The sequence below is a fragment of the Melopsittacus undulatus genome, chromosome 7 (assembly GCF_012275295.1).
Source record: "Melopsittacus undulatus isolate bMelUnd1 chromosome 7, bMelUnd1.mat.Z, whole genome shotgun sequence".
Classification (NCBI taxonomy): Eukaryota; Metazoa; Chordata; class Aves; order Psittaciformes; family Psittaculidae; genus Melopsittacus; species Melopsittacus undulatus.
The window spans coordinates 51802159-51825088 of NC_047533.1; the positions used below are offsets into that span (position 1 = coordinate 51802159).

At 38.8% G+C, this 22930-nt stretch overlaps 1 protein-coding gene across 1 annotated transcript in view; it reads right to left on the reverse strand.

Annotated features, from left to right (window-relative positions):
- Nucleotides 1-22614, reverse strand: part of PPP3CA (protein phosphatase 3 catalytic subunit alpha) — a 107092-nt gene extending 84478 nt beyond the window's left edge. The window contains exon 1 of the mRNA XM_034064638.1: nucleotides 22414-22614. Within this exon, the coding sequence (XP_033920529.1) occupies nucleotides 22414-22522 (109 nt within the window). The 5' untranslated portion in view covers nucleotides 22523-22614. The remainder of the gene's footprint in view (nucleotides 1-22413) is intronic.
- Between the last annotated feature and the right edge of the window lie 316 nt (nucleotides 22615-22930).

Here is a 22930-nt window from a genome sequence, read left to right on the forward strand (position 1 = left end):
CTCTGCTCTTCTGAATAGTAAATAAATAAACTACACATTTCACCCATGTCCTGTTCCCATTACACTTTTAAGGAGTACTCCATGTGAAGCAGCTACTGCTGCAGCCTTTCTGACAAACATCAAATTAATAACAACTTCCCAAAGAAACAAAACCTCACCATGCTCTGAGAGAATACAAAAGGCCACCCTACACAATTTTCAAGGTTTTACAAAGCATGGGGTTTTTAAGTGTTCAGCTTGAAGACTGCAGCAATGTGTCTAGCCGCTCTATAAGCAAACATGTCCTGCTGTTCCCAGAAGTGAGCATTTCTTTCAAGTTCATTTCCAAAGCAGCATCTGAACCAGGTAATTCTTTAACTCTTGATCTCTGCTGGTAAGAAAAAGCAGCCCAAGCAAGCAGAACTAATAAAACATATATACAGAGAGAGATGCCTAAGTGCTATAGCAAACACAATAAAAAATAGTGGTTAAATACCACTGAGGGTTCATCGGTTCTGAAGTGACTTTACCAAACACTGTAAAATACCATTTGCAATCTCCTGACTGTGCTTAACCCCAATGTTAAGGAAGGGTAATAGCAACACGCCAAAGAGCAATACCACTAGGCATGTTTAGACTAAGGAAGAAACACACTGACCTCATGTTCTTCTGAGGTCAACTGCACAAATAAAATTGTTTTGCCCTTTAGAAGTAGCTTTCCTTAGAGAACTTCCAATTAGTTTATTAACCAATAAATTATGTTTCCCACTGATTGCTATGTACCCACGCTTTTGCCCTTTCACTGAAACTGTTAGATGAAGGTGCAGTGCCACTGGCACAATGACAACAGTCATCAGCCATCATTGCAGCCCCTACAGCCTCTGGTGCTGAAGGCTGGCAGCTCAACCCAGCTACCACAGGCTTAACTCAGCAGAAATAACTGTTTTCTAATCCTTCTGTAGACAATCCAGTGACAAAAATATCATAACAAGCAAGATGCTCAGTGCTACAGAACTACAGCCACCGGGAATTGTGTTAGGGACCGGTACAAGTGGTCACTTCCATAGTTGATGTTGTTACAAAGCAAAGAAAAGCAGCTGCCTATGAGCTGCTAATGGTGAGAACAGCAAACAGCTGCCAAGAGCAATTGGTCTGCCCAGGCAGTATATAATATGCTAACAAATAAAACAAGGTATGGAAAAGGCACATTAGATTCCAGAAAAAGTTGCTACTAACACAGGTACCAACACAGTGTTAATGCCTTGTTCTCTGTGGTATTTATTGCTGCATACTGTAGCTACCTCATGGAATAAACAATTAAACAACTCATGATAGATTACTCTGACTTACAGAAATACCAAAGTAGGAAGGCTGTACAGAAGCCCTGGGACAAGAAACCTAAAGAATATCTGCTTCAACCTTACTTGCAAAATTAAGAGACACCTAAAAAAAGTGCTTTCCTGAGAAAATATTTGGAAAAACAAAAATGTTAATAAGCAAATAAAAGCACAGCTGAAAGCTGTGAGAAGATTCGTGCTCCGCTCTGTCAGAGTCCACATGGGTACAGAGCCCGTAAGCTGTCCCTGAGATCAGAGCCTCCTGTATAAAAACTCATCTCAGCAAATACTCTGCCTAGTTATGAAATCTTCACTACAGTGACAATCATCACTCAAGATTAACAGCAGTCATTTGTGAAGCAGAGGACCAAGCTTTACATTTCCTTTGAGAACTGCAGCAAATGGTTCTTATTTCAAAAGCCATCCTTAGTAAATGAATTGGAAGTTGATTCTTCCTAAGTCGGGACCAGAAAATACACATGCCCAATTACAGAGCAAAAGAATCATAGAATAGTTAGGGTTGGAAAGGACCTCAAGATCATCTAGTTCCAAGAAGGTCTTTTAATATCCAAATCCAGTGAAAAAAAAAAAAAGGCCATTTAATATCCCTGTAAGTGAAATACTGCACTAGATACTTCAGTAGTGTCACATTTGTTACTGCAGTCTGCCTTAGATGTATTATCTAAAATCACTATGCAGCAGTATTTCAGCATTTGTTGTAGTGTTATTACTAGCATTACCAAATGCAGACAAACTGTATTTCGTACTATGGGATGTGAGAAGCCAAAAAAAGACCTAAAAGTTTCAAGTCCAGCCAAGAGCTAATGTAGTTTATATGTTTAAATTTCAAAGCTGCACACCTCTTAAGTCTGAGAGCTGGAAGAAATTTTATCTCCTTTGTGCACAGAAGTATTTTTAATTAACTTTCTTTTAAAAACACCACAATTACCCCCAACTCAGAGAGATCTAAAGCAGACCTGATCTGCCCTGAGGGAAGAGATATTCTTCCTTGCATAAAAATTGTGCCTTTTTTATTTGGTTTGTGGTTTTTGTTGGTTGGCCTGTTTGGGTTTTTTTTTTAAAGCAATGCTGCATCTTTCTCCAGAATTTATTAACATCTTTTAACAAACATAGATTAACTAATGTATCTTCCCATTTCCTCATAGCCTTTTGTACTGCACCATATATAACTACCTGCCTTTCTTGCAAAAGAAGGAACAAGCTATAGGTGAAGGAAGAAAGCTTCTTCCAGCAGTCAGAAGGGTGTCATATGCCTTGGGGCTTCACAAGGCACATGCCTAAGAGAGGGCACCGTAGCCATCTATCCTCCATCCTGCCTCCAAGACATTCTCCAGACTTCTAAGGAAACTAAGGGCAAATCTGACCTTTGAAGGCTGAGCCAAGGTTATTGTCCTGCTCCCAGCTTTAGACTTTTGAGCTTATTCTGTAGGCAAAAGATCTCACCCTTCTGCACGGGGATCCTGATGTTTTAAATCTCACATATGAACCACAACCCCCAGTACAGAATTGGCATACTGGTATGTCCCGGGTTCAGCAGTAGCAGTCATTTTTCTCCTTCTTGGTAGCTGGTGCAGTGCTGTGTTTTGACTTTCAGGCTGGGAACTGTTGCTGATAGCAAATATGTTTTGAGTTACTGCTCAAATGTTTCGTTTGTCCAAGGACTTTCTGAGTCTCATGCTCTGCCAGGGAGGAGGGGAGGCCGGGAGGAAGGAGAGGCAGGACACCTGACCAAGGCTGGCCGAAGAGGTATTCCATACCATAGCACGTCATGCCCAGGATGTAACCGAGAGTTACCCGGAAGGGCTGGAGCTCTGGGGGATGGAGGAGGTATCGGTGGGTGCTCGGTCAGGCAGGGTGGGGTGAGTTATGGGTGGGTGGCTGGTGAGGTGTTGAATTCTCTTCACTTGTTATTTCCTTTATCATTATTGATAGTAGCAGTGGTGATTTGTGTTATACCTTAGTTATTAAACTGCTCTTATCTCAACCCATGGGGGAGTGACATTCTTTGGATTCTCCTCCCCAACTCTCCGGGAGTTGGGGGAGCAAGGGGGGGGGTGTGAGTTAACGAGCTGCATGGCTGGTTTTAAACTACAACATCGTATCAAAAACCTGCAGCTCTGTTTCAGAAGCCTAAAAAACTTTCAGAGGATGTTCTGCATTTCCACATACCAGCCCTTACAGCATTTAAAGGACAGCCAAGATAAAGCAAAAACCAGCACCAATTTAATGTGTTTCCGAGGAAAGAAAGTGACTGAGAGAGGAAGGTTGCTCCAGATAGAGCAAAGAGAAAAAATGGGAAGAGCCAAAGTGGGATGTATTGAGAAAGCAGAGATGGTACTGAAGGGAGTTATGGATAGCTTTGAAAGCTGATGTGGAAGAGAGATGCAGAGGAAGATGACTGGATGAGAACCTGCAGAGGGCTTTTGACAAGGCAAAGGCGCTGCTGTGCTTGCAATGAAACAACTTAGTACAGCACAAATTGCTTCAAAAACATAATGCGTGATGCTTTTACAAAACAGAAATTTGACTGATTTAGATTTTTCTTGTTTGAGAGTGCCTGTTGTCTAAGAAGAAAACATCTGAGAGAATGTGGGAATGGAAAGTTTAATTTTTCTCCCCCCCACCATACCCTCTGTAAGAGGCTCTGATGAAACAAAATGGGGTTTAAATAGAAATAAAATAAAACCGAAACAAACAACCAAGCAGAAAAAATAAATCCTCCCCAAACCAACAACAACCCCACACTTAAGTAATTCTCAGCCCCAGTATTCATGTTCATCCAAACATGAAATAGACGTAAACAGTTGTAAAGTTGTGTGGCCATCCCAGGAAGGCTGTGAACACCACATCAACCACTTAAGATTCTCAGAAAGGAAAATACAGAGGGATGAAGAGACAACGTCAAAAAAATCAACATATCAGGTCCCCACAGCCTAGATGAAGAATACAGCTAAAAGATTCCCACCAGAACTAAATACAGAGTTGAATAAACATTGGCATTCCTTATACATGAATAGATGGCTTCTTTTAAGGATGGTGTAAAGAGGATACAACCAAGAGCAGACAGAATATCATTTATCACCAAAGGAAAGCAAAAAAAATCTGTATAAACAGGCTTTATGATTGAAAAGGAAAGGGAAAAAAAAACCTAAACCCAAAAAAACCAGCAAATGGATGCTAAAACACCAAAAATCACTTTTTTAACTGACACTCCTTGGAGTACAACAAAATGAAAATTGCAAGGATAGAATTCACAACCTTGGGAAGACTGCAGCAAAATGGAGTACAGGCACTCCTCATCAAGAGTTACATCGAGTATATAATCAGCACATATTTAGTACATAAGTAACAAACACAATTGCAAACCAAGCCATAATTTTGAGCACTGGCATATGCAATGTTGCTACGTCTGAAGAAGAATGATAGCTTATTTACTGTAAACACTTCAAATATCTTTAAAAATCTACGTCAAATGTATGCACTGTCCAACACCTCACCAGGATAGAATGCAGTACGTGTGCACATATACACACAAGTGCATGAAACCCAACTTAAATAAGTGTAAGCCTTGTACCTTGTGTGTTCATACACACCTACTGATTTCAGCTTTTCTTTAAGCCTAGGAGTGAACAGCTGTCCTCCGTTACACTGATTCCACAGAGAAGTATTTAAATGAAAACAAATACAACATTTTCACCTTTTGAACAGATTTCACAAGTATAATTTAGTCCTATCTACCAGGTAGAAAGCATAGCAAAGAACAGCATCATGCTATTCAATATAGCATCATGCTGGACTGAATTTCTTGATGACAGAGCATGACAGCCCATTTGACACAGGATGACTCAAGCACTGCATCTATAATTATTCTGCAATGCTCAGAAAAATTCAGCAGATTTTCCATACAGTAGCTATGTAAAGGACTATAGCAAATTACTTTAAGAAATGCGGCGTTTCTCCTATAATTTAAATATCATACCACAAGAAAATGAAAAAAGCATTACATGCTTTGGCTATGCATATTAAGCATGCCCAGATTATACATTGGACTTGATTTTCCCAGGTACTGGCATTTATCATTTCCTGAGGAAAATATTTCAAAGAAATGACAGGGTGCCTTCAGCTTTCCTAATAAGCAAACGTAATTTCAGCCTAAGGGTTCACAGCAGTCTCAGCTAATCATGCTCCTCACCACTGCAGTTCCCTTTACTCGTGGTCTCAGACATCCTCAAGAAAAATGAACAGCTTCAGCACACTAACCCAGCAAAAAGCCAAGCACTAGCTTTAATCATGTTGGTTTTGCCAGGTTAGATTACCAGGGTGCTGCTAGGCCCAGAGGGAGAAGACAACCAGCAGACAAGCTCACGGCACAGTCCCCAGCCAGCCAAGAGAGAAGCCAACATCCACAGTGGAAGAAAGGGTCACTTACACCAGACTCAGCTATTCAGGAGCCTAAAGGAAAATGGAGGACCTACCTCTCCTCACCTGAGGAAACATCTTCAGCAGAACTAATTTAATTCCTTTCAACCAGCAGTATGTACACTGGTATTACTATAATAATTTGGTGATTGCGTCAGGCCAGAAAGGCTATTTGCAGTTACGTGGCTGGCAAGCTAACAGCAGAGACAGCACAAGAACATGCTCTAAATTCCTTACGTAATAAGCCAAATTTACTATTACAGTCAATTTTACAAAACTGTCTCATTTTAACTTTAAACTCAAAAAAGCAACAGTGTATGTTAAAAAAAAGATACTAAGAGATTGCTCTTCATATATCTGAAAAAGGAAGCAATTAAGACTTGTACTTTCTCCGGTATCATCAAGGACACTGGAAAATTGCAGAGGAAATAAGAAGATTGCCAGGAATTACACTACTTTTGTAGATGAAAGGATAGGGAAGGAGTGGCAGAAGAATGAGCTGTCTTCCATATTGTGTAGTTAATTTCCCAATTGAATTGTCAACGCAATGCTTTTACTTCAGAGTTTACCACGCAATTGCAGAGACACGAACTGCTTCCAAATGCAGCTCAGATTTTCAGTCTAGAACTACATTATCATCTTCATACTTCACAAAATAAGCCATTCTAGAGATGGTAGCTGAGATAGCTCCAAACCCCAATGGATCCAAAGCACAGATCAATCAGTGAGTTTCACCAGCTCTGTTTTTTCTATCCACAAACTGGGTTATGTTAAAATTTCTTGGTTTTCTGTATCTTAAATCAAGATACTCAGTATATCAGCAGTAACCCCCAAAATACTGTACTTGTCCAGCTGCAGAGCCCATGTCCGTATCCTCTTCACGGTTTGATTAGTGTATCAAAGTAATGTATGTAGCAGGTACCATAGAAACCCAGAACAAGCAGTCACTGAAATGCAGACTTTCCACACATGGAACACAGTGATATCAATATACTAATTATATGATTCTTCACAACTATGTTTAAACCATCTTAAACAGCCACAATACTTCAGAAAAGGCCAGAAGAGACAATTTTTTCTGTACTGTAGCATAAGTTTTTCTATATACTTAAACTAAAAGGAGAGCCATCCTTTGTCATAATGTCTATCGGAAGACCTAAAAGTTACTGGAAGTGTATGATGGTAATGGAGATTTAGGAATTTCTCATCTCAGTCTTTCTCACACCACCTTACCCATCCTTTTATCCTCAGGAAGAGGATCAAAGGCTCCTACCTTGGAAAACACATGCTAAGTAGATCACTGATTTCCCTTACATAGTTTATTAAGAATGCAAATATCATCTTAGTCTTAAACTTAACCATAGACCCAAAGATAAGGCTTTTCTTTTTTCATGCGATTTTCACTATGTGTTTTTTTTCCTCATTTCTTATTGATACTTTCAAACCCAAACTGTTTAAATTGGGACATGAAACACATGGTGTTTCAGCAAAAATAATACTTTAAAAATCCTCTCCTTCCACCTAACTGCATCCTAGGGAAAGGTTTTCTTCTCTTTATTTTTGCAAGTCCTATTGCCACAGCAGTGCAGGAAACAATACACAGAACATCTGGTAGATCAAAATAGAAAGGTGTTGGGCAGAAAGTGTCATATATTATTTCTTCCTTAAGCAGTCTTATAAGGTGGGTTTTTTTAAAAATATAGAAATCTAGAAAACTTTACTTTTCAAAGTGTCCAAGGCCATCATACAGTTAAACTAAAGAAATCTCCAGCATCCCAAATCTTGTGAGGCTTCCCTGCCTCCCATTACCCAACCTCTACCAGATGTTTCTCACTGGAGTGAAACTGAGCAACTCAAAGAATCAGCTTTTGAATTCCTATTGGTTAGGACTTCTAAACTATTCTTCCCCCACCTTCTCCCTTCTAATATTTACCTTTACACCAGGCTCTTCGTGCCTGTTTCCTAAAAAACACAGATATCATGTGAGTAATCTCTTCTGGTTGAAAATGTAATTTATTTTAATTGGAACTGAAAACTTGTTTGAGGGGTGGCAGGAGGAAACTGTTCCTATTTCCTGCTATAGTTCTCTCAGCATCTAATTACACCCATAAAGAGAAACAATGGGGAGGCTGTGTGTTATTCAGTTTGATGTGGTTAATTATATGATTCCCTGTATGCATGCAAATACACCAGAGCCTCACAACGGATAGAGCATCCACACAACATATTTATCAGCTATAACAACTGGGCTTTAAGATCATGTAGAATATATACTCTAGGTATAAATGCTTGTTTTACTGAAAAGTTTCTAGTCCACAAGAATGGGAATGCAGTAGAACAGACACCAAATTAAAAAAATCTATACATTAGCTTCTGTGTTTCCCACAAAACTCTGGTCAATATGAGTTAATTTCTTGCAATTAGAAACAGGAGAATCTGGGGAGGTATATTTTTATACCCGTACACCCCAGAATAATAACAGGAGTTAAAACACTCCCAAAAGTTTGAAGAGATTTGAGCCTCAGAATTCCTCAGACTGGAACAAAGGTACCAGTCAGGTTTTTTTTTTGTAAGTCCGTTTCTGTGCCTGGGCACTCCTAAGGACACAGAAATCGTATTTTAAATACTATCTATCATTGAGGCCAAGGTTTCAATTGGGACAATGACACATTGGGTGGATGAATCCTCATTATTACTCACTCTTTCAAATCTTGCATAAGCAATGCTTTGTGAGTCCAGAGGCAGAGGGTAGGGGGCCAAGAAGGGTATAAATGAGGCAGCTGCAGGCACTCAAAACAGCCTCTGAACACCATGCTCTACTCTACATACATCAGTGAGCTTAATGGGGAATAATCATCAGTTGGACACTGCAGAGTAAAATAGCTCTTAATGACAGCTGAAATGTCCACACTGCCTGTCCCAGGAAGCACATGTGAAAGGATGGGGTCTTAAAAAAAAGACAGACAGCTCCATGCTCAGAGAACAACTCTTCCAATGTCAGATTTTTCAAGAATAAAGTCACCAAGGGGAAAAAAATAATAAAAATAAATAGGGAGAAGGAGCTGCATATGGCCTTCCTTCTACGAAGAATCAAAGAAGTGTTTGAGGCTTAGCATGAAACTGTCTGACTGAGCTCAGCTGAGTCACCAGGATTCCTGGAGTGAAACAGACAATGTGGGTAATTGATGAAACAGCAGCAGACATTAAGAGGGATAGTCTTGATACTTAAAGAATTTGATGGCTCCTGTAAGGAGTTAATTTCCCTCTCTACACAGTTGGAACAGTAGGAGGTCTGTTCAGAAACCTGATGTTAAGAGGAAGGAGGAATGTGTGCAAGTTGGAAGGAAGAAGATGGATTAGTTGAGAAAAGAGGTGTTAGAATTTAGCCCTGATCTATCTTTGAAGCTGGGGACAGCCAACCTAAATTATTCCGTAATTTTAAGAAAAGGGCTTAATGTAGGAAGAACATAATAAAAAACTATCTTCATTACTGAATGAAACCCTATGCTGAAAAGAAAGCTTTAGTTTAGAGATGAAGTTACTGATGCTTAGGGAAAGCATGTGATGAAATAAGAACAGAAGAACCTGCAAATGTAAGAGAAGATAGATGTCTTTTGGCAGACTAATGCTTCTGACTTTGTTCAAACTAGGTAAAGTGAGTAATTTAGCTTCAATAGCACAGTGAATAGCACAGTTTTAACCTTTACCCACTGAATTAATGTTAGACCTTAAAAGCTCTTCTCAAAGAAAAAAAGCTTTACAGAAAAGTAGCAAAGATGATATTCATATTCCTGATATTCTTACAGATTAAAAGAAGAAATACAGACTTTGAGGTTTTAGAACATGATCAAACCTTGCTCTGTGTAATTCATGCATGAACTTAGAATTTTTGATTATGCAACTGAAATTCATTTCCTTCTGCCATAAAAACCTGCACCAAGCAGAGGTGGCAGATCATCATTTCATTGCCACTTCAAATCAACACAAACTCAGTTTATTTTTCACTGCCTCCCCTCATGTAAGATAACCTGAAACTTTCCCCAAATGTTAGTTTAGAAAAAGAAAACCAGACTTCAAAATAAAAGGCTGGCTTGCACTGATTGCTTATGTTCTCTCCTACACTTCTGGTAGTTTTCCAGCCTGTGCCTATAGCAACAACTGGAGATCTTTGAGTTCTGGCCTTATCATAATGGCTACTCTTTCTCTCTTGTACATTAAAGAACATACGGCCTTTATGGCAGGTACCTCAAGAAGCAGCCATAAATACCAAACACATACCACCAGATGGCATCTTCAACCAGTTACATTTTAAACAGCTCATGACTTCAGGAGGTAGTGCATTTTATGGTCTTTGTACTCTGAAGCCTCAATCCACTATACTACAAAAAGCAGAAACACTTTTGAACACCTAGGCTATAGACAATAGTGTGAAAGTTATTTAGCATTGCTAAAATCATCAGTTTACTCAGTTTGTTCCCTCAACAATTCAGAGTCCTATAGAAGTATTTTGCACCATGCTTGGTGTCCTCTCCCCACACATCACCATAATGTTTCTTCTTTAATTTTACAATAAAATCTATTGGATTTCCACTGAGGGACTACCAATTTCCATGGGATTTAATTACATTCAGTGCTGGCCCTTTATATTAAGAGATGGTTTTGACCACAGATAACCTCTATGTGTGTCTGGAAATTGAGTTTTTCCACTACAGTGAGCAAGTCTATATCCAGTAGCAGGGACCTTAACAAAAAAACCCCAAAGCAACAACAAGAAAAGAACCAAAACAAAAACCCCCAAACACCAGGAAATTCTGAGAGAATCAGCAGACTACAAACCTATTTTAATCTACTGCAATCACTCATTAAAGTAACAAGTATAGCAGACAAGCCACCCTCAAATCCTTAACTATGATTGCTTTATTGTACTTAGCAACCTAGTCTCACTTTAACACTGGCTTACTATGCTAATCTCACTTCATGTAAAGTATTGGTGAAATGGTTCTCGCCTGTCATAGGATTAATAATTAACTGCAGTTTAGAGACACATTTTATCATTTGTTTAGAATGTGATTTTCTCCTCAAAGGAGTTTTACCCTCTCAACAACAGGTTTTGAGATTATCTGGGGGGAAAAAAAATATAACCTAGTTTTAAGTGTATAGGCTGATCTCAAAGAGTTCTTAGGTCCACTTTTCTTTAATTTTGTGTACCTACAATGAGCCTAGATTTTCCTCTCTTAAAGCCTGTTAAGAGCCAAAGGAAATGAAGTGGAACAAAGAAGCAACATTAGCTTTCATAAATTAATGTTCTAGACAACTCTGACTATTGCCTGTGACAGAAAGCAAGCCAAGCAGAAAGAAAATGGAAGTGTGCTTGCACTACAACTTCATCAAAGGCTTAAGTCACAGGACGGATTTCTATGGCTACCAGGAATGCCCCCAGTGAGCTGTACATGCTGCTCTCAGGCTATATGTATGGAGGACACCGAACACAAAAGAGAACATCTATGAAAGACTAGCTGAAATGTGTAGTGAGTTGTTCTCATATGTTTTTTAAGCCTATAGATTAAAAAAATATTACACTTGAAAGCTTTCTTTGTTAATACAGGTTAATAAAGAATAAATGTGACACAGTTACTGTGACACTTGATTACTTAGGGGGAAAAAAATCTGGTCTGGCTGGGTAAACTGCACTGAAGTCTCACAAACAGTTTGTTTTGATTTCTGAATTCAACATATTTTGATTGAATAAATACTTTAATGGGGTTTTCCACTTTTAAAGGTACAATTTTTTTGCAGAGGAAGACCTGGAGCAAGAAGAGGGAGTGACTATCAAATATCCAACATGGCAACTTTTATAAGTATAATCCAGAAGGATTCTCTGCGGCCCCTTCCCTTGTGCTGAGCACCAAGAGGCTGTTTTCAATTCTTCGCTAGAGGCTCTTAAATTGGAGCTTAATCCATTGCCATTGTGTCCTTGGGTTGCTTGCTTCAAAGATGATGACATAGCTAGATAAAAAAACACCCAACACATCACAGAAAGAAACAACACTGACTTAAACCAAAAAATATCCACAAGGTTCAACACAACTGCTAAACTCAATATACATTATAGAAAGGGAATGACAAAATGGCACATATGGCCCTTGAAAATTCAAGTCTTGCTGAATCTTCATCAGAGGATGAGGAGTATGACCCTCCTCACTTATCAAGAATATTTTCTCAGGAAAGAACCAGCATCCTCAGTGGTATCAATAAAGGAATATCAATTAGACTTAGATGTCCAAACCCAAGAGAAAAGCAGAAGTCAACGCAGTCATTCTGGAGAATTAATAACTTGAAACTCAATATTTAATGATTTGATACCCTAGAAAAGGTAGAGAATAACCTCTGGGTCAGAAGAAAATGTTATGGCCTGACAGAGTAGCAGTACAAATCACGTACACGATTGCCAGAATCCCCTGAGAAACTTCCCAAGAGTTTCTGAAATCAATTGCACATTGTAAAGATGTTAGCACAACTAATCTTCAAAACTGGTGCACTTATTTAGAAAGCATGGATTTTATAGAGTTTAAAGACAATTTAAAAATATGAGGACTTAAATATGCTATATTTTAACTAATTAAAATGTTTTGAACCATAGCAGATTTTTCCATTTAAAAAGGCAGTAACATCAGAGAGGATTATTAGATACACCTGGAAATTATCCTATAAATGTTTTATCTAGATAAAATGCAGAAAACCAAACAGAGAAAGTATCTGTCTTAGCTCCAGTAGTGTTTTTTAGAATAATTAAAATGCTAATGAAAAAGCATCTAAAGGCAGGAAGAAGTAGAAGAACCACCCATCCCAGAATAACATCCTTCTATAAGCATCATAAGCATAAACATCTCTGAGTTATGCTTTTACTAAGTGATGATAGGTAATGTTTACAACATGTCTTAAGAACAAATCTGCTAGTTATCTCTCCTTTGCACTTGCCAGTGGTACACAGTTAGGTTTTGGTGAAAGGTTAGACACACAAACCTACAGCACAAATGAAGGCAAGACACAGCTGGTGTTAGCCTCAAAAGAGCAACCGAACCCTAAACAACAAGGGCCCACATCTGCACAGCAATTCCCAAACCAGATGAACACAGTGGTACCTCCAAGCAGTAGTGATCAGCTGACACAAAATGCTGTTTGTCTCTGTCTTGCTATTAGTCCCCCTCCTTGCACTCCTCCAGTTCCTTTTCTTCTCTCCTATAGCTGTTCCCAGCTTCATCTCTGCTCCGCAGCTGCTCTACAGCTGTTGCAGGTACAGTGTGATTAAGACAGAATCAATCCCCATTCCAGCCTCACACACATATAAATCATGATCCTCTACTATTTCACACAAACAAAGTGGGGAACATCAGTTTGTGCATGACTGCTAGATTTTTGCTTTGCTGGGGGGAAGGCAAACATATGCTGGAATTCCCCTCTGCTCCTCTCTAGGTCTTACTCATTTCAGTAGCTCCTCCATCCAAAATGGGGGAGGAAGGAACGTGGGTGGCTGAGATTTCAGCAGGGATCCCACTGCATTCCCACACCCCTTGCCAGTATAAACTACAACCTAAGATTGAGTTAAATTAACCTGCAGCCAGAATCAAAAAGAAAAATAACTAGGCAAAGTTAAGAGCACATGAAAGGTAAGAACAAAGGTTCTCTTTCTTTCTAATGAGGATTGCACAGTGCAAACACCATGGTTATTTTCAAAGCAGAATCCAGGTGTCAAAGACCCAGAACTACCCAGTTCTAATTCAAATTGTGCCACTGACTACATAATTGCAAAGCAAATAAAAAAACCTGATTTACAAGTTGCAGAAAAATCTTTGAGAAGCTACAATAAACACCACTGCTGTGATGTACTGTCTTCTTGGAGCAGCCCTGAAAAGAATTCTAGCCTGTGACACTGTGCCATCAGTATTTACATGATGAAACAGCACCCATATGCTAAATAAAGGACCATAAGAGCAAAGTAATTAAGACTTAAGTATTTGAAAGCAGTTGTTTTGTATTTTTGCTGGTAATTATTTTTTAATCAATGCAATTTCTGTGCTGACTTGAAGCCCAATACGTATTTGATCCTCCATTTCACTCCATCAACTAAGCTCCATATCTGAAGAGCACCTCGGACTCCATAATTTCACTTTGGCTTATTTGGCTATGATTTTTGCACCAATGCAAGTTAACTATAGATGGATTATTTAAAGGAACAACTAAGGTAGTTGTAAAGAATATGGTCTGTAAATCCACTGTCTTGGCAATAATGATAGTTCTAAGCAACTGCTACTAGAAAACACGGTCCCTGCCAAGATCTCAAATGATAACGTCTGAAGCAGCTCAATTAAGATACAAGATGCAATCACTTTGTTCTACCAGAGATGCAGGCAGGCATACTTCAATGTATATCTGGAACTGACAGAAGCATTTAGGGAAGGAATAGATCAGAAATAAAAAGAATTTTAATACATACAGCCTTGCATCTCCACCTTCTTTCAGAAGCTCCAGTTTAAGTCACAAGAGATTTAATGTATTATGAGTTTTCAATAAAGCATGCACAATAGCTGGAGCAGTGTTAATTAGCAATCTAATTAAAGGATCCAATCAAGTTCACTTTAGCTGTTCAAAAGTATGTTTGTATCATAAATTATTTTTAACAGGAGTTTAACATGCAGGTTTCTCTGTATTTTCATAACATATTCAACAGTGATCTGCAAAGGAAAATAACTGTTGAAACAGCAAACTGTGTTCAAGCATACACTGAGAAAAGAGTAGATATAACGTTTTGAAAATGATGGCAAATATTTCTTCATAAAGTCTAATTCATTTATTAAGTCAGAAAGCACATCTGCCTTATACAGGCATGTAAAAAGAATTGGACTGTAATTTGTTTTCAAAAAGGATGCAAGAGCAAATGGCTCTGTTCCTCCCCTTCCACGGTTTCAACTTCCTCTGTTGAAATATCATATTATTTATGCAAACAAGACCATGAATTGATATTAAGAAAGAAACAAGTCAAACTAACATTGCAGCTGAAGTTAATTTTCCTATGATAAAGGAAAATTTCCTATGATAAAGGAAAAATGCTACAGGTCCATTAGTATAACGCAGAAACTCAAACTGATTTAAATTATACCAGGAATTTGGGACATTTTTTGCATTTTAAGGATAGAACAAACAAAATACCAGCAAGTTTTCAGAATGAAAAGCAATACAATTAAAGCAGCTAAAGAAGTTACAACTGGAAGATACATGTACTTGGCTGAGACACAGAAAAATGTGTTGTGCTGTAACCAGCACCCTCATTCAAAGGGCAGACCCAATCACTCCCTCACTCTTAGCATTACACGCAATATTAAAGATGATTCTTAAGACTAATGAATGCATTACAGCAAAGAAGCGAAAGCAGTAATTCTTCTGCTTAACACCCTCAGAAGCTGCAGGCATCTAGACTTCAAACTAGCTTTTAGACTTGTGAGTCTGAAGACACCAACTGCTCAGGATGAAGTTTTACAGTTTGATCATGTAAATACTTTTTTCATTACACGCAAGTAAATATTGTATTTATAACAGTGTCCTGGAAATTCAATAGTTCCCTCAACAGTAATCATGGTACATTAGGTTTAGAGTGTAAATTAAATTACTTAAGTGTGAAATAGATAAGTTTTAACTAAAAATGCTTTTACTGAAATTTTAATTTCAGACAAATTTTAATGCTGTGCTAATATGGATAGCTCTTACACTACTTGTAGGCCCCCAATAAGCAATCTTGCTTATTTTCCAAGCTGGAATTAGATCTTACACTGCTTCAAAAGTAAAAATCAGAAAGAACTGATCTGATTGCATTAGATTCGTTTACATGTGTGCTACAGTTCAATGCAATTTTAAACATTATCACCTTCTTACATATATACTTCTATTACCTTGCCTTAGCGTTGATCACTTTAGTTAGGAATTCTTGATGTTTACAAAGTTTTAACTTGCACAGCACTAGCAACCTACTAATATAATTTAATCTAACAAATGAGAGAAATCAGGCAAAGGAAAAATGTACATGGAACAATGGGGAATTGTTCAGGCCCAGGAGATCCTACCATCCCATGGAATGACGCAGAGAACATCTGGAAGCCTCAAAGATCATAAAGGCACATGCTGGCAGGAAAGGGCTTTCCCTCTATAGTTTTTCTGGACCTATAAATGCATCAAAGGTTTCCAAAGGTCACCAGAGTTACTACAGCTGCTCCCAGCTCCACAGGCTATCCCCAGATAACTACAACCTCTCCCTTCCCATCAATTTAGAGTTCAAATTCCAAAAAATCTCAGCATGCTCACTACAATACAAACATTACAAACAATTTGAGTTATATTTCCAGTCTGTTGCAGCATTTAACCAAGCCAGTAGAATTTTTACCCAAAGACTCTACAATGAAGTGGAAGTGGGTATATTCCTCTTTAGTATGCACAAGGTTAGTACTTTCATACCTATTCAGAATACATATGCACCCCTACATTACATTATGTGATGCAAAAGGAATAGCAAGGAAGGCTCTGCAAGCAGCAGTGGGTTTCTTCTATCTACCACATACATAAATACAGGGGCTGCAAAATTCAGGACAAGTAAAGGAAAACAATACGGCCAAGGAAGACCTGCAGAGACAGTCACTTTCTGAACTCCAAAATAAGCTTTTACTCTGCCTTCACTCAGTGCTCTCCTATTTTCACATAATGAGCTGCATACACCTTGCATTTCAGAAAGCTTTGAACATAGGATAGCAGTCAGGGCTTTCTCAGTGAAGCACATAAAGGTTTAGAACAAGAGCATATGCTTGTTTTACCTATTTTCCATTTTTAATAAATGAGGGACTGCCAGATGCTGCCCCTGTGCCTGCACATGGCTTGGCTATTGTCACCAGGGCAGAAACTGCTGTCATTGCCACTGCTGATGGTGGCACCCAAACAAACAGAATTGAGAACATCTGCACACAGGCAGCTGCCTTGGGAATACATTACATATAAGTACAGTACATATAAGTTCATACATTACATATAAGTACTATAAGTAAAAACACACAGGTTTATAAAGATGCATATAACTTACTTAGGTTTTTTGTGTTACGCATTTAGTGGAGAAAACTCCTGTTAATAATGATGGGCACAGACTAATCAGAAGTAGCAGAAAATGAGTACACAAAATGAAAGATGTCAAATGTTCCAGGAAGGCACAGAGCACATGTTAATTACTTTTAAAATAGAGATCAATAGGGAAAAGAGACTTACCTTGAAAACACAAACATGTATTTCTAACAAGCTTACTCATTCCTGCAGTCATATGTGCAAGAGGTATCATGCTATTTTCATTCAGTATCTGTAAATCTAACTATATCCTCAGGAAAAATAAACCAAAAGGTACAAGCAAAGACACACAATGATAGATATTAGACAAATACACCACTAAGAGTTCTAGATCTACCCTGTAGTTAAGTATGTCATTTAAGGAGATATAAGCTAAAATCACCAATGTTAAGGTGGGAAGGTCATCTAAACACAACCTGTTCTGCTCAAAACAGAGCCAGCTTCAAAATCAGATCTAGCTTCAAAGCTGGAATTGGCTGTTGCCATCAGCTACTTTGCTGTTGAAATAAAATTCTACAACATGGGTTTTTGTATTTTAATCCCAGCCCCTCCAGATTAATAACACTATTTCACCACTTGTAGGTGGTAATTTTTGCAGATGTTGGAAAACAACAATTTACCATGTTCCAAAAGCACAGGTTTAGTTGCTTTGAAAACAACCAGTGAACCGAGACCCATTCAAGTCATACACCTAATAATTAAAGGGAACACCATGAATGTTAGCAAAAAACCCCTCTGTATTTAGGATGTGTCAGAATTAAGGTTTCCAGTACAACCACTATTGCACACACATTATGCTACAAGTCCTTAATTATACAGTCACTTTCTGTTCTTTTTCATGCAGTGGACAGAATGAACAATACTCATGCAGTGCGCAACTTTCAAGTTGTATTTCCTTCACTTGTGTGAAATGTGCTTTAGTTACAAAACTTCTATGCACCTTACTTTGATGATCAGACTGCTCACATACTTTTAACACTGCTCAGTACAGCAGTATCCCATCACTTCAAAAAACATGAATTATTGTCTTCAAAACATAGGTGAACTACAGGGTCCATTTTACAGAGTAGGAGCCAAAGAAGGCAATATTGCCATCAAAGAACTTCTCATTTTCTAGATAATTTTATAATATACAGAGGTGTATATATATATATATATATATTCACATACAAATAAAGTTAAGCATGCACTGAAGTCAAAGCAACACATGGTTGGCATGCAGTTAGTGCTCCGTATTGAAGAACAGCAGATTTTGGATCTGGAAGTGAGGACCCATAAACACAAGCAGGTTTAGTCATCAGGCAAAGGGTAGTGTACGTCACTTGCACAGAACTGCTCTGTATAGTAATGAACTTATTATATAAGGCCACAACAAAGCTATGCAGGCAATTTGAAATCTGGCATTAACAACTCTTCTTTGGAGCATGACTTCAGTAAATATTGCCATCAGGGAGGTTCAGAGATATACTGCCATAGCCTTCTAGAAAAAAAGCTATTAAAAATGAGCCAATTTCTCCATGTGTAATTATACTGTTATAAACATAAAACAGGATTGGAAATTCTAAGGCTGCCATAGAGACATCCTTCCTCTGAACACTGAACAGCTGTAGTCTAGTGGTAGATCAAAATCATTAAACCCACAAGCTTGAGAGGGAGACCACATGCCTCCAAAAGAAAAGGGCACAGATGAAAACAGGAATAATCCATCTGTGGAAAGTGGTTCCCTGTCTGTCATCTGCCTATTGCCTGGTGAGTGAAGGCTAGCATGGACATTCCCCATGGTGCATCACACAACTGGAAAGTGTCCGGTAGTCCGGAGTGCCTGGCTCATTTAGTCCCTACAATGGAAACCTAGATGACCGCACAACCCTTATGGCAGACCCTCACTATTGCCAGTCGCAAGACAGGTCTGCACTGCTAACTGCTTCTACCAGAGCTGTCACTCTGCAGCCAAACCTACTCCACCATATGCCCCTTCATGTCCCACACTGGGTACCTTGCGCACCTACTCCTCAAACACAGTCAACCTCTTGCTCATCTTCTTACTTTGCCTGTTCAGCGATGCTCTCTCAACCTGACTCTGCCATTTCCTTGTCTCCCAACTTTCTACCTCTATCACAAATTCTTGTCTTCAACTCAAGTAGCCAGACTCAGCCACCTCCTTGTCATTCATTGATCAGCCCTGTTACCACTTTCCATTCCTCCTTCCAGCCTCACCCTCAATACAATCACTTTTGACCCAATTCTCTCCATCCTTCCCAACTCACATTCACAAGTCAAGACAAAGCTGCCTCAGTACCTCCCAGATATAAGAGTTCTGGTAACAGAGGACTTGGAGTCTCTTCTTAGTTCAGGCTGTGCAAGAATTGTTTGCCTTGCTTCTAAGCCAGAACTGTAGCATACTATGCATGCATGTATGTAGGAAATGATTGAATTTGAGCTAAGGTTACAAATTAATTCCGTAGCAATACTTAAAAAGGCTTATAGCCTTGCCAGATTTGAAAACAAAATGTACGAATGCAAAATGACAATTACATTGGTGCTTCCAGATAACCATAGGCACAGAGTAAGTTTTATACATATATGCAAAATAATGGATTCTGCATTCAGTATTAAAGCTCTTTGCATGCCTCCCCCATTATACAAGTCATCTTCTCCCTCAAATTCAGATCTTTTGTGTACCCACTTTATTTCACATGACTGCTTATAAACAGAATGCTGATATTTTTATGTGGATAATTATTCACCCCTTAAAATAAACAAAAAACCCCTTCAAAGTAAGGGATGACTGCACAAGGCTTTAAAAGAAAAAACAAACAACTTTTAATTTTCTTTAATATTTATCAAGTATATCACTGTACAGCAATACTCCACAGTATACTCTTACTTCAATAGTCATGCTCTTCCATCTCTCTTCTCTTTGATAATCACCATCTCATTAACCAGACACAGGGCTATGTTTCTAAAAGACGAGTGCATCTCCCACAAAGGATCCCATATTAATGATTTATGACTGCCACTCCTTAACAGGACTGCTTGCTAAGTCTAGAATCTAAAACTTATTTACTTCTCCACTCTACCAATGGTTTCATTTGTTCTTCCATATGTTTGAGAAAAGCTTTCCTCTACTCCATAGTTACTTCTCAATTGCCTGTACACCTTGCACTTCCACCACATCAGTCAATTGATACTCTCTTTATCCAGCCACCTGCTGTCATGCTACTCACACAAAGAAAATTGTCAGGCCCACAACAACATGCCTCACAAGCTTTCCCAACCTCCCCCTCACAATTTAGTTTTTAGCTTCTTTTGATGATCGCTTTCATAACTCCAGCTTTCATGTTTGTTCATACAGAACATTAGCACTTCTCAGCTACCCCACTAACAAGCATTAGGAGCCCAGCTTTCCTACGCTAGCTTAAAAGAGAGCAGCTACCAGCCACCCGGAAGAATGCTGCATTATCACAATCACTGTGTGAGAATAATTTCAAAAGCAGGAACAAAGCAAGACGTAGGCTCCACTGAAAAAAAGAATCAAAGACCTAAATTATACCAGTGTTATACAATGGGGGTAACCTTCAGGAGATTAATCTCCAAAATGTAATTCCGAGCAATTCTGATGCCTTCAAAAGCATTTAATAAAAAAAAATACTTAAAGAAAAAAATTAAAAAGCGAAAGAGAACATTAAATATGGACTGAAGGAAATCAGCTGGGGCAAGACACCAGACCCACCCTCCTACAGTCTACGTCTTTCAATGGACTAACAAAAAAAGGCACACTCAAAAAAAGAAGAGTGAAAATCCACAAAAAGGTAGACTTTTCTGTGTACTTCACTCAATTATGGGCTATGGACAACGGTATTGCACATTGCACCACTATGGCTTTTTCCATTTCTCCTTAAGTGTCAAAGAAAATGTCTGTAGAACTTGATTCTCAGTCTACTCAGGGGATCCTTTTATTCATTGTCCTTCCTTTATTCATCCATCAGCTGCAACACGATTGACACCTTTTCCATCAGAATTGTATGGCAGCATGACATGCTAATTATTACACAAAAGATGATACCCATTACCTCTCCAGGTCAAGCTACAATCAATCCCTTATTTGGACGTCATTTTTAAAATTACAAGCTTTATCTTGCACATCATTCTACTCCAGACACTATGTTCTTCAGTTTCAGAGTAGGTTTGCTGAAAATGAAGATTTTGCTACTTCTGTGTAGCTTTTGGTGAATGCTACCAATACTGGTAATGAAAACCAGTAACCCTACTTCTGCTGCCCATTAACCCATTTCTTTTACTTTGCCAGGACTCTCCAGAAACAAAAGTGACAAAACGACCTGCTTTTGTATACCAAGTTTTATGGTCTGGTTTCATAATTTAACCTGGCTAAAACTAGTTATCTTTTGCCCCAAAGCTAATCTTTTATGCCAGAGATAGATTTCTTGCCAAAAATGCATTCATGTTCAATAACAACAACAAAACAGGGGAGGAGGCACATTAGAGAAAGCAAATGCATTCATACATTCAGAATGCAAGCAGAGGCAGGGGACAATTAGAAAGGAAATTCAAAGTATAAGGCATTTCCTGAGGATTAATGAGTGGGTGGTATTGTCTGACAGTCAAGGGCAGAATGGGTTCTCTAACCAGCACAATTCATTAATCCTCCAGGCAACTGGAATTCTGCTTTTTTTTTTCTCCTTTTTTCTACACTCGTTATTTTCCTTTGCATTTAATTAAAATTTCCATTTACTTTGACACCACTGCTCCTTCATAGAATGACAGAATGGTTTGGGTTGGAAGGGACCTTAAAAATCACCTAGTTCCAACATCCCTGCTATGGTGGGGTCTCATGAGAGCAGACAAGAGGGGGTGAATCACCTCCCTTGACCTGCTGATCACGCTCCTTTTGATGCGGCCAAGGATACGATTGATTTTCTGGGCTGCGAGCACACACTGAAGCCAGCTCATGTTGTTTCTCATTGACCAACACCCCCAAGTCCTTCTCTGCAGGGCTGCTTTCCATCCAGTCTCTGCCTACTTTGCAGTTGTGTTTGTGATTGCCCTGACCCATATGCAGGACCTTACCCTTGGATTTCTTGAACTTCATGAGGTTCAGAACCCAGTGCTGTCCATATATCTCACCAGTGCTCCTACAGTAAATGGTATCCATAAAATTATGGAATTAATACCTGGTGCAAAAGGCCAGGTAATTTTTCAAGCTTAAGAAAGTCATTTTAACTTTCTCCTAAAGACTAAAAATGTTCTCTGCCTTAGAAACAGAAAGGGCTCAGAAGATGTGATCTTTTCCTCTAATCTACAAGCTGCTTGATGGCCTCCATTATCCTAGTGGCAGCAGACAGAGTGAGATTCAAGTATTGGAGAGAACAAATGCTTTTCAATCTGCATTTCAGCTCTTGAGGACGCCACATACACTATTGCATTACTTAACATATCCCAAACTAGCAACCATCCACTCCATCATTCATAATTCCATACTAACCTGTAACTGGTGCATCTATGTCCAACAAATTCTTTTCCTGGCGAAGAATTGAAGCTCCTTCTGTTATTATTCTCAAAGCAACACTCTCTTCCAGTCTCCCTTCTTTCATAAGGTGTGCCTTTAAGATATCCACACGAGGTTTTCCATCATTATCAAACACTTCCTTAGCTGTGAGCCGATGACTTGGAGGAAATGGGACAGCTGAGTGGAGAAAAAGACAAAAGCATCTGGTCACTTTTTACAGCAAGGCCTCTGTCACCGATCATGACACTTTTCAAAGGACATCTCTGCTTCAGAAAAGTGTTAACATGAACTTTCTACTACCTTTTAGGATTTGCGGTTGAAGTTCTATATGTTACCACAGATGCTATTAAAGTACACTTATTTGTCAGGCTACATTATTCACACATGCAAGAACAACTAATTTGTGCTTATAAAAACAATGAGAGGAAGATTTAGACCATATTTACAGGTAGATAAATTCAAACAAGCTCCCCAGAAAGCATGGGAATATCAG